Raw genomic sequence first — 17,569 nt, 5'->3', positions numbered from 1 at the left:
AAAAAGCAAATTAAGTATGTACCTTTCAGTGCTGTAGTCTTTTCTTTTTCATCTGGACCTCCCTGTTGGATTTGTGCCATGCTTATCCAAATTGGCAACAAAATTAAAGAGCTCAAGGAAATAGACATCAATCTTCAGAAGACAGTCTAGAATGAATGAAAGCAATAAATTAAGCTCTACTCAATCCTACCTATTCCATGAGAACTTCCTAGATCCTCCCAGTTGGGATTAATTTCTCTATTCTGATTTCCCACTGTACTTTGTTGATGCCTATACCATAGTACTTATCGTAGCCTGCCTTGCATTATAGTTATTTATGTATTTGTCTGGGTCAGCTAACAGATTACAAGCCCCAGGATGGAGGTATCAAGTTTTTGTCATCTTTATATCTCTCGTGTCACCAAACACAATACCTTATACATACAGATACCTAAAGTCACTGCATTTAATTTAGCTAAATTTACTATGTAAGTTTAGTTCTCTATCATCTAATGTTTTTTAAAAAATATCTTCAGGTAGTTTTAAAAGCCTGAAATTTCCTTTAAAATAAACTATAAGCATGTGCCAATTACAAGGTCAGAATGTCTTCCTTCCAAAACAGTCAGTCAGAAGGAGAAAAATACATATAAAGTAACTAAGTTACCTCTGGTGTAATTCAAAATACAACTTTAAGGGAGAAAATTAGCCCTTTAAAAAATGAAACTATGTCAAATTCAATGTCTGGAAGCCATTCTCTATAAATGGCACTCCAGTAAACAATCATAATATAAAATTATGATTCGTTAAAAATCTAATTCTGCTCTATTTTGGCCAAAGGGAAGGCATTTACACTATAAATAGATGGTTTATTCCCAAAACCATCAAAGACAAAAAAAAGACAGAAGACAAAAACAAAAAACAAAAAAAACCCCACTATTCCTAAAGTTTAAAAGACAAAAATGCAACACAATGGAAAAAATTAAACTAATTTAGTCAATCCACGACTGTTAATGAAATTATATAAAAACTACATTCATGACAACAATAAAATGAAACTGAATATTCCTTGATTGAGGAACCCAATTTATTTGCTATCCACAAAGCAAACCTCAGTTTCCATTCAGAGGAATATTTTATAATTATCTTTAAAAACTGAGGCATTTTCATAATCAACAGAGTATAGCAGAAAATATTTTTAAAAAACCAATACTGAGGGGTGCCTGGGTGACTCAGTCAGTTAAGCGTCTGCCTTCGGCTCAGGTCACGATCCCAGCGTCCCAGGCTCTCTGCTCAGCATGAAGCCTGCTTCTCCCTCTCCCTCTGCCTGCCACTCTGCCTGCTTGTGCTCTCTCTCTCTCTCTCTCTCTCTGTCAAATAAATAAATAAATAAATAAAATCTTTTAAAAAAAGTATAAATAACACTGAAAATATTTTTAAACTATGAATGTTCCAAAGAGTCATAAATCATATTGCCCTTATCTCAATTCTAACTGGAGGTATGGGGGGTGGTATAAGAGGATAGACCTTCTGGCTTCACCATTAACTACATGTACCCTTGACAAATTATTTCACTTCTCTGTCCCTTATTTTCAAATATGAAAAATGGCAATGATAATCATGTTTCCCTCATACTGTTACAGTGAGGCTAAATGTAAAATATTTAGCATAGTACCTGATGTGTAATTAAGTGCTCAAGGTATGCTGGCTTATATATTTTTTAATTGTTATAAATGTATCATGGCTTCACCATTTAATAATAGCTCTGTGGCCAGGGACAAAACAATACCCAAAATCTTCAGTTTCCTCATTTATCAAATGTAGCTCAAGAATTAGTGTTATAGAAGGTACGTATAGCTGATCATTGCTATTACTAGCAGTAACTCTGTTTGTCAACGGAGGTTTTCTAATAGGAATAACTAAAATATGAGAATATTTTTGACTGGGAAGGCATTCTCACTTAGCGGGGAAGAGGTTGCTATTTTTTTTCTATGAACAGGTAACTGAAAACTCTATAAATCTATAGGACTACAATGTGTCTACATTCCTTCAAGAAACTCTTGTAGTTTGTATGGTGGGTGATGTGTAAGATACCAGGGTGCAGTGGTGAGTTAAAAGAGACAAGGTCACGGCCCAGGTGGGGGCCTAACTCTCTAGCTACCAAAACAAACTGTCAAAATAGCTCCTTATAAAATATGTAAGACCTAAACTGATAATTATATCACTGTCATAAAAAAGCATTATTTGTAAGGTTTATCTATTCATATGTAGGATATTAGTCTTATCTGTCAAGTCCCACAAGTTTGTGCACAGGTTTTACCAGCAACTCCCTATTATACACCATCCTATAGCAGAAACTGAAGAGAAATGTTCATAATGAGAGACCCCATGCACTGCTCTCTGTTAACAATTCCACAACTAAATTAACTATCTACAGGGACTTCTTGCACTGTTCACTATATCCCTCTGCCAACCCAGTATTTCTTCTAAAATATAAGCAGTTAGGTTATTTTTCATTGGCTCCAAATTGTCTGATTTCTAAACAGAATGATTTATACTATTATTTCATTGTGACTGTTTTAATGAGTGACATTATAAAATATTTTTGGTGCTAAAATAATTTTCAAGATTCACATTTTAAAGTTCTGGAGACCTAGTGTACAGCATAGTGACTGCAATTAACAATCCTGCATTGCATACTTGGAAACTGCTAAGAGAGTAGATCTTAAAAGTCCTCATCACACACACACACACAAAGATGGTTAACCACGTGAGGTGACGGATATGTTAATCAACTTTATCGTGGAATCATTTCGCAATATATACCTATATAAATCATTACATTGTACACCTTAGGCTTACACAGTATTAAATGTCAATTATATCTCAAAAAAAAAAAAAACCTGGGAAAAAAGCTCTAAATACTGTACAATGTTTAATAACACATTCCCCCTTTAGATTTTGATCTCCCTGAGGACAGGTACCATGTCTGTCCCTAGCACATGTCTGGCATGTTTAGAACTCACTGGGTACTTGTTGAATTTAAAAATGAATGAGTAAAAGATAGATGGGAAAAAAAGAAGATGCACATTTTAAAGAGTCATTTTGAAGATTCTCAAGATTCTCACAGCAATTAATAATCATATTCTTATTTTATATGAGATAACCAAAAAATACATGTTGTAATTTACTGAAGTGATGATATACAAGTTAAGAGACTACTAATTATTATCTGTGATCCTAAACATTCTAGCAGCAGATGCAAAGCAGGTAAGCATGAAGCAAAAGCAATTTGTCTGTTGCTCTCTTATTCACTGTTAGATTTTTACCCTCTCGAGTTATTTTCCATGGCTGTGGCACAGCTGGTGAAGCTAAATCAGGAACATTATAAATTCTCAATTTAGTTTTCCTAATAAAAATTCAGAGTTATAACCTGCATGACCACAGATAAACACTACTGAAAATGCAGCCAGCAAGCCGTCTGATACATTTGATATATATTAATATGTGCACTCAACATAGTTTATTTAGTATTATCTGATGGAGGTTAGGTTATAGGGAATAAAGTGGTAGAAGGTTTTTACTGACGTGAATTGGGACACAGTTGACATGTTGTATACTTCATGATAACCAGTGCTGTTTAAATATGGTTTCCTAGAAATGGTTATAGTATAAACTAGATTCAAAACATCTCAGTTTGCAATTTCATTCTGTGAACTACACAAAGCAATTATCATATCTTCTTTCCTCCTATGATTCCAACAGAGAATCCACCATGTATAAATAAAGCTATAAATAACTTGTCATCTGTAATCTTTATCCAGTCAGCATTTCAAAACATGAAACAGTAGAATATTTCTTAGTTGTCCTGTTTGCTCAAAATATGGCATGAGCACTTATAATATGTATAGGAAAATACACAGACGCCTAAGTTTTCTACGTCTGTTTGTTTTTAGGTAGGTATTAAATAGGAACTAGATATAGATGATTTTGCAATAGAAGGCCTTTCCACCTCACATTCTGAATACAATGATGAAAGTATAACATATATCACAAGACAAGTAAAACTGGGTTAATTCCCTACGACCTTTGGAGCTCAAAGAATCTATGCTTACTAAGTCAGGCTCTGGAAATCCAGCAAATAGTAGCCAACTTGTGGAAGAAAGTACAGTGAGTGAATTGGTACAGAGAGTTTCGAGAAACCAAAAGATCTACTCAAATTACAGTCAAAATATCCCTATTACTCAGAAGTATCCTGAGCTTTGAAAAGCTAAATAACCTGGCTCAGGCATCCCAGACGGTAAGGGGATTCTAACTCCGGTCTTCTAACTCCTACTTAGAAGCTCTTATGAGCTCCCTCTACCTGCATGGTGGAGTCAAATTACTTAAAGTATTCCAGTTTCAATTTACAGTTTATGCTATAGAAAGTTTTCATTTTTGTGTATTAATTTATATTATCAGGAAGTATTACAATTTGGAGTCTGAGCAAGATGGACGTAGTTAATTATATAGAGATGAAACATGTCGACCAAAATTGTCTCAGTCTATTTGGTTTGCTGTTCAGAGTTAAGATTGATAAAAATTACTCCTCATCATTCCTCACAATACTTTGGTAAATCAAATGTCTAAGAGAAAGAGTCAAAAGTTAAGGAATGCCAAATACAAAGATTTTAGAAGAAACTGATAATGCACTACTGTGCCTTTTTAACAGGTTCCAAAACTGGAAGTCACCTGGGTAATTTTCACATTGCTTTGTGCCCAGCAAAAAGACAAGCTCAACAAGGCTAGAATGAAATCCTTAGAATATCTTCAAAACAATGCTAAAACTCAAACTAAGAAATTAAACAAGGACTAAGATAATTCTTGATTTTGAAGCCCCTAAAAAGAAAAAAGGGAATTTAAGCAGTCTTTTATGAAGTTTTCATAATATGGAGCAGAAATAGCAGAGCTATGGCTGAGGACAAAATAATTCTCAAAAAGATATGCTCAAAACTTTGGAAAAACAGAGTATCTCAAACAAATAGCCTCTTTTATATGGGTCAAGTATAAATGTCACATAAGCTACTTCAGAGACTTTGAATTCTATGGTAAACATAAACAATAAAACATAAACAATATTATTAATATACATAACTCCAGGCCAAATTAAACTAGCAGAAACTACTATATTCATAAGATTTCAAAGTAGCCAATACTATGAAATAGCAGTAGTAACTTACTTGCAAAGCCTACATCAAATTTTCTCATTCCATATATATGCTTACCAGCATCTCTGCTAAATTATGTGAACTCAAGGTTCAACTTAGATTTTAAAATATAATATGCATATGATAGACACTAAGGTGAACCCAAACCCCAGATGCCCCCTTCAAGGGGAACTTGCTGCTCAGAGGCAGGGAGTACAGTTAGCAAAGAGCGTCCCACTTTCCCCCACTTCAGAGTCTGCCTTAGATGCTGAGAGTTGCCTCACTCAAAATCATGCCTTTCCCAGGCTGACTGGCTTAGTCACTAACTGAGTCAAGTGGGAATATGAAGGCCCCGCCATTTCAGACTAATGCAGACAACTCTGACAGGCAATATTTGCTCCAGAGCTCACCATCAGGTTGGTGGAGGTTTTGTCAGACCTGCATTAAGTTCAACTTCTCTCTCCAACCAATCCTGTTGTCCTCCTTCTTTTCCTAAGTGTTGATCTTTAATAAACATCTTGCACTCCAAATTTATCTCAGCATCTGCTTCTGAAAAATTCAAGCTGTGACAATGTACTTTTCTAAATACTTTTTTCTGAAAGTAAAAAAAATTTTCATATGTTAAGAGACAAGATGTATCCAGAATATATAAAGAATTCTGGCAACTCAACAATAAAGACAAATAACCTAATTTAAAAAATGAACAAAGGATATGAGTACACATTTCTCCAAAGAAAATGACTAAAAAGCACAAAAAAGATATGAACAGCATCACTAGTCATTAGGAAAATGAAAATCAAAACAACAATAAGATACCACTTCACACCCTAAGGCATGGCTATAATCAACAAGAAAGACAATAACAAGTATTGGTGAGAATGTAGAGAAATTGAAATCCTCATACATTGTTAGCTGGGATATAGATTGGTATATACCCATTTTAGAAAAGTTTAGCAGTTCCTTAAAATGTTAAACAGATTTACCACATGACCTAGCAATTCCACTTTAGGTATATATCCAAGAAAAATGAAAACACATGTCCACACCAAAACTTATACACAAATGTTCCTAAAAGCATTATTCATAATTCCCAGAAAGTAAATGTCTACCAAGTGATGATTAGATAAATTATGGTATATCCATACACAAGAATATTATTCATTAATAAAAAGTGAAGTACTGATAAATGCTACAACATGAATAATCTTCAAAACATTAAGTGAAAGAAACCAGCTACAAAAGACCACAGATAATTCCATTTATATGAAATGACAAGAATAGGCAAATCCACAGAAAGAGAAAGTAGATTATTGTGTTTTGGGTGTTGGAGGTAGGGAGTAAAGAGTGACTTCTAATGGGTATGAGGTTTCTTTTTGAGGTGATGATTCCAATAGTCCAAAAGAGATACACTGGAAGAGTGTACCTCACTGTGTATTAAATGGTTCTCTCTTTCCATCTCTTCTCTACAACTATAATGCCAAATGTCAAGGCACAGTCTAGAAAGGGAAAAGGCTTGCCCCTTTCACGCACTCTTCTCTATTCCTTTTATGAAACAAGAGTGCTAAGTGGATTTTAGGCAGACTCATTTAAAGAACTTCTCTCTTCCAATGTCCCTACCACCCTACTATCCCTCCCACCAGAGCTAGGCTAGGAACCTGCTCTACCTAGACATTAGGGGCAAACTCAGTATTTCCTAGGTATAAAAGGAAAACGTTATATATAAAGTTTTTGTAAATCACAGTGCTTTAGTCCAGCTGCTTCTAGTTCTGTGCATTGCAGGTTCTCTGTCAATGGTAATTTGCCTCCCTGGCCTGTCACTATTCCTTACATACCCCTTCCAATGATGCACTGATTTACTTTGGTTATGATTTAGTTAATTCCTTGACCATATACCACTTAATAACACCCCAATTTTATCCAATTTCTAACAAGGAATGAAATTTAATAATAACTGCTTTATTATTATTATTATTAATCATTATTATCAGAATCGATCCCACATATTGTATTAACTTACTTCAAAGTTAGAAACATACCATTTGCTATACAAACAAAAACAGAAAAATTTAAGCATATAATCAAGCAATTTACTCTTAATGCCAGTAAACTATACTAATAACACCAGCAATAAAGTTTAAAGGTAAAGTTAAGCTTTGTGGAGATCACAATTGTACTGCAAATAAGACATTTAAGTACCACTCATAATCAGTGTCTACTGACAGTGCATTCCTTGTTGTATTATTTAAGGGGAAAAATCTCTGTGAAGCCTGATTTTACCTAAATGTGTTAAGTACGAGTAATGTTCTCATTTAAGTGCCTTCAGAATGGATTTTTTTTCACTTCTAGAATTTCCCAATTCTTTATAAAGTGATAGTACTTTCTAGAATTTCATGTTCGTACCATATTTCAACAACACCCAATCGTGGAACCAACAGGCAATGAATTCAGAAAGATCTGGGAAGGCTCTATATTGCTGTGATACTACAAAATCTGATCTTAAAAAAAGAGAGCTAGGAATGTGAAATCTCAAGTCAATACTTTAAACTACCATATTAGTTACAGTGGTTATTTACTTCATTCAGAAAACAATACACATAATTCATACCTTGCCTAAATTAACAAAGGACTTGGGACAATAAAATTCTCTTGCTCTAAAAGCAAAGGGCTTTGAACCCTCTTGGCTTCTGTAAAATATTTTTTCCCCAACAAAGACAACCCTTACTTAGCCACACTATTAATTACAGGAAATTAACTCTGGTGGCACTGAAGTCGTCAGCACAAGGGCACTTTGTGGAATGTTAAGACATTTATGTTACTAGACCTATGCTTAAACACTATGCCAGATGGCTCTCATTACTATTGTCTACATAAGCACAAAGTGGTAGAATCCCTTCCACTGATCATGAGAGTCAACAATTTTACAACTAGACTTCACTTCCAACATTATAGCTATGTCCCCTGAGTGACCCTCCTGTTGAGAATAACTAAACTTAGAAGGTACATTACAAAACTCAGAATATCTACAAATGCTGTTCACTAAATTATCATAAAGGAAGAAACAATATCTGCAGAAAAAGTATTTGATAAAATTCAATAAAACCCAAAAAGATTCATTTTTGGAAGAGAACTCATAGCAAAGTAAGAAAAAAGGAACACCCTTTACATAATAAAGAGGTTCAACAAAACAAAACAGAAATACGGTAAAACTGCTCTTCATAGTAATATATTAAAAACATTCTCTTTAAAATCAGGTACCAGAAAAGAATGTCCATCATTACCACTTTACTATTTCCACTTCTAATCAAAGTTTTCTAGAGGTTCTACTAGTATAATAAAATATGGAAAAGTAAATGAAAATGTATCAGGATTGAAAAGGGGAAGTTTTGGGGCGCCTGGGTGGCTCAGTCGTTAAGTGTCTGCCTTCGGCTCAGGTCATGATCCCAGGGTCCTGGGATCGAGCCCCGCATCGGGCTCCCTGCTCGCCGGGAAGCCTGCTTCTCCCTCTCCCACTCCCCCTGCTTGTATTCCCTCTGTCGCTGTGTCTCTCTCTGTCAAATAAATAAATAAAATCTTAAAAAAAAAAAAAAAAGAAAAGGGGAAGTTTTTATTTGCAGATAATATGACTATATAAAACAAAAACAAAACAAAATAAGAGCCAAGAAACAAGATTTTCTAGAATCAAAAAACAAGAATATTTAAGTCTTTTATTAGGAATAAAAAGAGAATTCAGCAAGATGGCTAAAGTGATTTATATATAAAAATAAAGTGTATTTACAAATACCACCAACATCAGTTATTAAAAAAACAGTTATAAAGCATAGTTTTTTAAAAAAGACATCATTTATAAATGCAAAAGATAAAAACCTACATATTAAGAATAAATCTAACAAAAGATGTGTTAAACCTATATGCACAAAATGATAAAATGTTATTGAAAGACATTAATGAAGACTGAAATACATGAAGAGATATATCATATTCAGAGAAAAACCCAATACCGTAAAGATATCAGTTTTCCTCTGATAAATGGATTCAATATAATTCCATTCAAACCCAACAGAACTTGAAAAATTAATACAAAATGTTCTATAGAAGAACAGCCAAGAATAGCTAAGACACACCTAAAGAAGAAGAATATTATAGAAGAGTTGCCTTATTAGGTATCACCATAACTCACACAGTAAGTCATTAGTATTGGAATAAATAAACTGATCTATAGAAGAGAACTATAAAACAGATCCACATAACAGATTTATGTGACACAGATGATACTAACATATCACTGGGGAAAGGATGGACTTCTCAATAATTGGGACAACTGATTAACTATATAGTTAAAAAAAAAAAAAAAAGAAAGAAAGAAAAGAAAAGATACCTACCTGACTCCATACATAGAGATCAATTTTGAATGCACTAAGGGCATAAAGCAAAACTTTAAACTTTTAGGGAAAAATATAGACTACTGTTTTGATGTTGGGGCAAGGAATAAAAATGTGATGAGATGTTATTTTACACTCTCTAGACTAGAAAAAATTAAGAAACCTGACAATACCAAAAGTTAAAAAGAATGGAGTTTGAGGAAGATTCTTATTCACACTGCTGATCAAAATATAAATTAGTAGGGGCATCTGGCTGGCTCAGTCAGAAGAGCATGTGAGTCTTGATCTTGGGTTTGTAAATTCAAGTTTCACACTGGGTGTAGAGACTACATACACAAACAAACAAACAAACATACAAACTTAAAAAAAATTTCAACCACCATAAAAACAAACCATGAAATATAAATTAGGGTAAAAACTTTAGAAAAATTGGCATGAGATTACCAAATTAAACATTCTTATCATCTTAATCCAACAATCTCCTATCTTTGTTCATTACTTGGTCTTGTACATGCACATCAGGAGACAGGTGTGTAATGTTCACAAAATATTCATGTCTTCACAAAAGCCAGTTTACTCATTATCTATAAGTGCATAACAAATTACCTCAAAATGTAGTTGCCAAAAATAATAAACACTTATCATAATCTCTCATGGTTTCTGTAGATCACAAATTTCAGAGCAGCCCAGCTGGATGGTTCTGAATCCGACTCATGAGGTTGCAGTTAAGATATATTGGCCAGGTCTGCAATCATCTGAAGGCCTGGCTAGAGCTAGAGGTGACTCACTCACACAGATAAATTATTGATACCGGTTGTTGTTAAAAGCCTCATTATCTCCCATATGGGCTTCTTCAGAGGTCTGCTTGAGGATCACCATGACATGACTTCTGAGAGAGAGCCACGAGAGCAAGGGGAAAGCTGCCAAAGTCTCATCATCACTTCCTTGACACTGAACTGGCACAGAGGGCAACCCTTTTCAATGCAGGAAGGGTCTACACAAAGGCATGGATATCAAGAAGAAAAAATCATTGGGGACCATCTTAGAGTCTGGCAACCAAAACTGGAAAGGGCTGTTCTCCAATTATAGGAGGGCAAATCTACTGTAATATATTAATAGAGATGAACACTATATAGTAGTGAAAGTGAATAAACCACAGCCACACTCAAAAATATGGATAAGTTTCCAAATTTTCAAATAATGAGTTAACAACTAAGTCTCAGGAAACTACATACAATATAATACTATTTATACAGAGCTCAAAAACAAACTAAACTAAAACAATTTACAGGTATCACAGTTTAGTAAAAAAAAAAAAAATCAAGAGAAAAACACAAAATTCAGAATAGTGTTTCTCTCTGGGAAGTGGGAAGGGCATGAGATGGGGAGAGACACATAAGTCAATTTTAGTTATTGACAGTGCTTTGATTCTTGGATTGAGTGAATTTACAGCTGTTCATTATATCATTATGTTTATAACCTGCATAAGCATTACACATAGGGTAGCCACTTGTGAATCAGTATATAATATACACACAATCACACATAGGCCCTAGCTGCATGTATTTTTTTAATTTATCAACAATATATTTTTATATAAATGATAAAGAAAAGCATTAAAAAAAAGAATATAACTAATTTTAGTAGTGCTGCCTTCTATAATTTGCTCTTTGGTGCATTTTCCTCTAATTGTAATGTTGAGAGTCCAGTCTCATCTAATTAGTCAGAAATTTGGGTGTCCTGCTGGTGAATAAATCCTAGTAGAAGCAGTCATAAGGCAAAAGAATAAACAGGTATTGAGTAAACTTCAGAGCAGTTATATATCAACCAAATAAGCTATCACTAAAATCCAATTGATTCGTTCCCTGTTTTGAAATGGAACTAATATTCTGAATAAAAACTGATTTCCTCAAAAGCTTTGGTACCAGCTATTTAAAAAGATAAACTGTAAATATTTTTTAAAACTTCTATTAAAAATAACATCCAACAACTTTATAATAAAATACTTAAAAATATAACTATGCATTTCTGAAAATATCAACTCTCATTTATGCTTTTGTTCATTGTTTGGTATATTGCCTCTAATAAGTATAACTAGTAAAATTTGCCTTTGAGAATATACAAGTGATTAAAATTTTTTAATGCTAGCGTAAAGGGCAGTTATAAGCAACTGGAAAATGAAAGATGAGGACTAAGAATTCAATTAAGAATAATCTGTCCCCTTGACTACTAACAGATAGGCTCTAGTCACAAAAGACTATTTCCCAGAGTATCATCTGCCAGTTTTTCAACATGACACAAAAATGGGCTTTAATTCCGAGAAAAAAACAGTAATCTTTCCTTGTTTTCCAAAATAAGGTGAAAAAGGAAAATGCTGTAACAGCAGCCACTGGAGGGAGGACTTGATGTTAGAATAAGAATATAACAAGCATAAAATATTTTAACTGGTGCTTTGTCTGAACATAACATTTTGTTAAATTCATTTCTATTTGTTTAAATGACAAATGCTGAAAACACTGCTTTTTCTGCATGAGAGTTAAACTTCCTTTCACTGAAAAACAGATGTTGATTCTACCATCTTTTATTGGTGCACAAATTAGCAGTAAGAAAATTATAAAGCTGCCTAGACTAACAAAGAATTAGCACTAATGTTTGGTCAAACTATATACTTAAAGACCTATATCTGCTTTTAAATAAGCTTATATTTTATTCATTTGAAATACTGTCCACAAATTTTGCTCTAACACCTCAGGTATTACTTAGTCCCTACCTGAAATCTGACTTGTGGCATTGTTCTTCATGTAGTTGAAGGGCTTCGTTTAGTTTCTAATAAAAATATTCATATATTTTAATATTTGTTGATGTAGACCTGGCTTTACACACAGAGAAACACAAACATACATACACATACTCACACTTCGAGCCTCCAGTGCTGGCCATTTACAGATCACTAAAAGAAATATTATTTAAAGCAAGTTTAAATAAAGATTCAAAACATAAATCACAGAACTGGAAGGGCATAGAAGCTAGCTCTTTCACAATCCCCGTTTCTATTTTAATAGTGGTTAAATACTATACAATAGACACCAGGTTTGTATAAAGTCCTGAACAATTCTAAATATAACAACATCCCTTCCCATTTAAAATGATGCCTTATACAATCAATATTTTGGAGTTGACTTCTTAAACTCAAGAATCCCACTGCGATTTAATCAATGAGTCAACAAAACTGCCAGTTCTGAATAAGAACCATTCAGAAGAGGAGTGCCTGGGTGGATCAGTTGTTAAGCATCTGCCTTTGGCTCAGGTCATGATCCTAGGGTCCTGGGATCAGGTCCCACATCAGGCTCCCTGCTCAGTGGGAAGCTTGCTTCTCCCTCTCCCACTCCCCCCACTTGTGTTCCCTCTCTCACTATATTTCTGTCAAATAAATAAATAAAATATCTTAAAAACAAAAAAAAACATTCAGAAGAAAAAGAAATGAAGTGCAGATTAAACTCTGAAATAAATTCATTGGAGGGGCATAGAAATTCATCCGAAAAAGTATTCAAGTGAATAGGGTGCACCTAAACCAAGAAAATGGATTTAAAAAAAAACTGGCAACAACAAAAATAAGGAAATGATATTAACTCAGACACTTGTGCAAAAGAAAAATTTAACAAAGCTACATACTATATCAAAGATATGTTTCTAAAATACTGTAATTTTGTTTATATTTTAAAGGTACAGGGACACTCACTATTTTAGGACTTCTGTAAAAAGGAAAAAAAATTTTTTAATTTTATGGTGTAACTGGCCCTTAATTTATATGTTTTTTTTTTTTTTTTTTTAAAGATTTTATTTATTTATTTGACAGAGAGAGACACAGCGAGAGAGGGAACACAAGCAGGAGGAGTGGGAGAGAGAGAGAAGCAGGCTTCCCGCGGAGCAGGGAGCCCGATGTGGGGCTCGATCCCAGGACCCTGGGATCATGACCTGAGCCGAAGGCAGACGCTTAACGACTGAGCCACCCAGGCGCCCCATAATTTATATGTTTTAATATTTAGATCTTCCTAATACTGACATGTCTTTAAAACTGGATAGAAAATATATGGAAAAATACATATGGAAATATATATGGAAAAATGCCTGAAGTATTCACTTACCAACAAAAAAAAACAAACCAAAGTTTTGTTATTACATAATGTAAAGCATAGACAAAACCACCTCACCCAAATGTTCTGCAGAAATTCAAAACAAGTCTTAGGCAGTCAGACACTTAATAAATAAGATAACCACTAGATCTATAATTCTATAGGTAAATATGCGTTGAAAGGTTGAAATTAACTACAACAAACATAAGTGACTATTGCTTTAAAAATTGTGCTGCAGCTGCTATTAGGCCAACACTTTGAGAAAACAAAAGGTGGCTGGGCTCTGAGAGAAATACATTTTAATGTTTATAGTCTAAGACTCTCTAAAGAAGAAACCTTTTCTTATTTTTAGAGTAATCTTTACTACAATGTGTTACTTGGTTTTGCTCAGATTTTGTTTTTTCCATATCTTTCAAAATAACATTCACTGCTTAATTAAAAATAAAGTTTAAATTTTAAGACATGAAATATTTCTTCTACTCTGAAACATCTCTCATTCACTAATTACTATTCCTGAAATACTTTCTTCAAATACTGTACTCTCATAAATACCTCATGAAATTTAGCTCTTTGCATTTTATATTACAGTCATCTATATACAAGTCATATCACCTCTCAGAGGGTAAGCACTGTGCCTTTCTCATCTTGGCATTTCTTGCATATAATGGGCTCATAAATGTTGTCTTAAATAGCGCTTGTTTGCAAAATAATCAAAGCCTATAAAAGCGGATTACATCCCCCCAAAATGGAGAAAGTAAGGATAACTAATGCAAAAATGAGTCCTTACTTCATTTTTGAAACTGTATTTATATAATTTAGTAAACAAGTAATACTAAATGATACTCTTTCAAATGAGGCCTAGTAGCTAATTTAGATTAATTACTGAAATAATAAAAATTGATACTATTAGAAGATATGGTAGGATTTAGATAATGTTTACAGTCAAGGTCTTATTCAGAAAGAAACAATACACAGTAGGGACAATAGTCATATAGAAACATAGGGTTTACATAATACTTGTAATCAGGGTCTCATTCAGAAGGAAGCAATACACTCTAAAAAATAATAGCCATAAGAAAACACAGTATCACTTCATTATTGAGTTGAGGCATAGGCAGACCTTTCTATCTTTTCCTAAGTTTAAGACTAATTTTAGGATTTCAGAATCTTCTGAAATTCATACTAGACCAGTAAAGTTTAGGGATGCATAAACAGAGCTGCATGGAAAATGTAAAATATTTATTATCTTTTAAAAGTTATATGACTCAATCAAAGTACAAGAATGATCAAATGAGAACTTTCTCAATGAAGACGGCAAATAGTAGAAGAGAAAAAAGACATCCCTCCCAAATATCACTGCAACTTTTCCCATTAGGTCAACATGTAAACAACCTTAGCTATTTTACGTATACAGGATATGTGACAGATATTGGCAAACTGGCTCATAAAAGGGAAAAGGAAGAACCACAGGATTTCAAACCACGTGAACCATATATAAACATTTGAGTGTAACAAATTCTGACATTTCAACTCTGATTTTCCATTCCAGGCACTTGGTTTCACAATGCCAGGTAAATGGAAGAGAGTAGAAAAATCATAGACTAATAGTAGTGAAAAATTGAGGATGGTGTTCCTTCCACACCCTAAGCATCTCTACCTAAAATTCAAAAGCAGTATGAAAAAGGCAGTTGCAGGAATGGAGTACTAATAGTTAATAACTACAAGTTAGAATGTGAAACCCTCTGGTTCATTTCAGGAATCTGTGATCTTTTAGGCATTATATGTCGGGCAGACAGATTATCAATGTTTTCCGAAGTTTACTATATAATTACTGAACAAAATCAATCAAATAACATATGCACCCTATCCACATCTAAATTCTCCATTTTAATTTTAATGACGTATAGCAAACTCTAAATACCACATAGGCAGTTACTTTTCCAATCATACTTGGTGTCAAAAGAAGGTAACATCTGAAAGTTCTCTAAATCAGAGGAGTGTCGCCCCTGAGAGAAGACAAATTATCAGGGTAGACTAGAGTATGACTGCAAAAGCACTGAGTAGTGAGTACAGAATCAAAAATGTTGAAAAACTAAGTTCTTTCTTCCTGAGATCAGGAACAAGGCAGGAATACCCACTTTCACCATTAACTGTACTAGAAGAAATACATGTGGATAGGGTATATAAAATGCAGCATTTGATTGCCTTTGCCCATTAATTTATGAATACCCACATTTACCATTATGTGAATGGAGAGAAATAAATGTGGATATGGTAAATAAAATGTAGTATTTGACTGGCTTGGTTCATAAGTTTATTATAGAGTGAGCTCTGGATACACTAATAATCTGCCTGACCTACACATCAAATGCTTAAGTCACTATTCAGTGCAATGGGGGGAAAGGAGGCACAGAGATTGGAAGAAAGAACTAAAACTATCTTTAATTGCATTTTATGTGACTGTTAACATGGAAAATCCCAGAGAAACTACAAAACTACTACTGTTAACAAATTTAACAAGGTCAGAGAATACAAAGCCAATGTATATCTAAAATTCAACTATATTCATATGAATACAGGTACATACATATCAAGAACAATCAGAAAATATGGGAAAAAAATCACTTCAGTGGTGCCAAAAACATAAATTCCTAAAAATAAAGCTAAAAGAAGAGATCCAAGAATGTTACGTTAAAAATCACTGTTGGGAAAAAAAAAAAATGAAGATATGAATAAATGGAAAGAAATACCACTTTCAGGATTAGAAAACTCACTATTTTTAAGACAATGTTCCTCCCCAAATTTATTTATAAATCCAACATAATCCCAATCAGATCACTGGAGGCTATTTTGTAGATATTGGAAAGTTAATTCTAAAATTCATACAGAAATGCAGAGGACCTAGAATAACCAAAGCAATTTCATAGCCCAATGAAGTGGAAGAAGTACCCTAATTTTAAAAATTACCACAAAGCTATAGTAATCAAAACAGTTTGGTACTGAGAAAAAAACAGATATATACATCAAAGAAACCGAAAAGAGTCTAAAAATAGACAAACACACATAAAGTCAGTTGATTTCCAACAAAAGTATAAGGCTATTAAACAGAAGGAAAGTCTTCAATAAATAACGCTGATTCAATTGAATATCTGTATGGAAAAAGATAAAAACCAACTCCTATCTCACATGATACATAAAGAGTAACTCAAAAAGATCACAGACCTGGATATAATACCTAAAACTATAAAAATCTGGAAGAAAACACAGGAGAAAATCTTTGCAACCTTAGAGTAGGCAAAAGTTTCTTAGTTGTAACAACAACAAAAAAAACCCCACGAAACATAAAAGAAAAAAATTGGTAAGTTGTGTCTCATTAAAATTAAAAAACATTTGCCCTCTAAAAAATAACATTAAGAAAATGAAAAAGAAGCCACAAACTGGAAGAAAATATTTGAAAAAGACATATCAGAAAAAAAGACTTGTATACAAATTATGGAAAGAACTCTTACAACTGAGTAATAATAATAACCCAATTTAAAAGAAGGCAAAATAAAAGTTCAGACCAAGACAGCTATACAGGTGAATTCTACCAAACATATTACCTCTTCTTCTCAAACTATTCTAAAAAATAGAAGAGGAAGAAAAACTCCCAAATTCATTCTATGGGGGCCAGTATTTCTGTGATACTAAAATCAGATGAAGACACAACAACACAACACAAAACAAAAACAAACAAAAAAACTACAGGCCAATATCTCTGATGAACATAATGTAAAAATCCTCAACAAAATATTAGCAAACCAAATCCAACTATATGTTAAAAAAAACAGTTCACCACAATCAAGGGGGATTTATTCCCGGGATTCACTGGTGGTTCAAATATTCCTGAATCAGT

General features: G+C 33.5%; 1 protein-coding gene across 5 annotated transcripts in view; it reads right to left on the bottom strand.

The window, feature by feature from the left end:
* The window catches only part of FAM172A (family with sequence similarity 172 member A), a 410,254-nt gene that overhangs the window by 377,065 nt on the left and 15,620 nt on the right, over positions 1 to 17,569 (bottom strand). For 3 of the 5 annotated variants that reach the window (XM_032404002.1, XM_032404006.1, XM_032404004.1), the window contains exon 2: positions 23 to 146. The exons of 1 other annotated variant lie outside the window; for it this stretch is intronic. In XM_032404002.1, coding sequence (XP_032259893.1) covers positions 23 to 128 — 106 coding nt within the window. In that variant the 5' untranslated portion in view covers positions 129 to 146. Of the gene's footprint in view, positions 1 to 22; positions 147 to 5,572; positions 5,771 to 17,569 lie in introns of those variants that run through there. One more of the 5 variants, XM_032404003.1, reaches the window with a different exon arrangement.

Source organism: Phoca vitulina, unplaced genomic scaffold (assembly GCF_004348235.1).
Source record: "Phoca vitulina isolate PV1807 unplaced genomic scaffold, GSC_HSeal_1.0 scaffold6, whole genome shotgun sequence".
Classification (NCBI taxonomy): domain Eukaryota; kingdom Metazoa; phylum Chordata; class Mammalia; order Carnivora; family Phocidae; genus Phoca; species Phoca vitulina.
The sequence above is the reverse complement of the archived record's forward strand: the minus strand, read 5'-3'. Positions and strand labels throughout refer to the sequence as shown.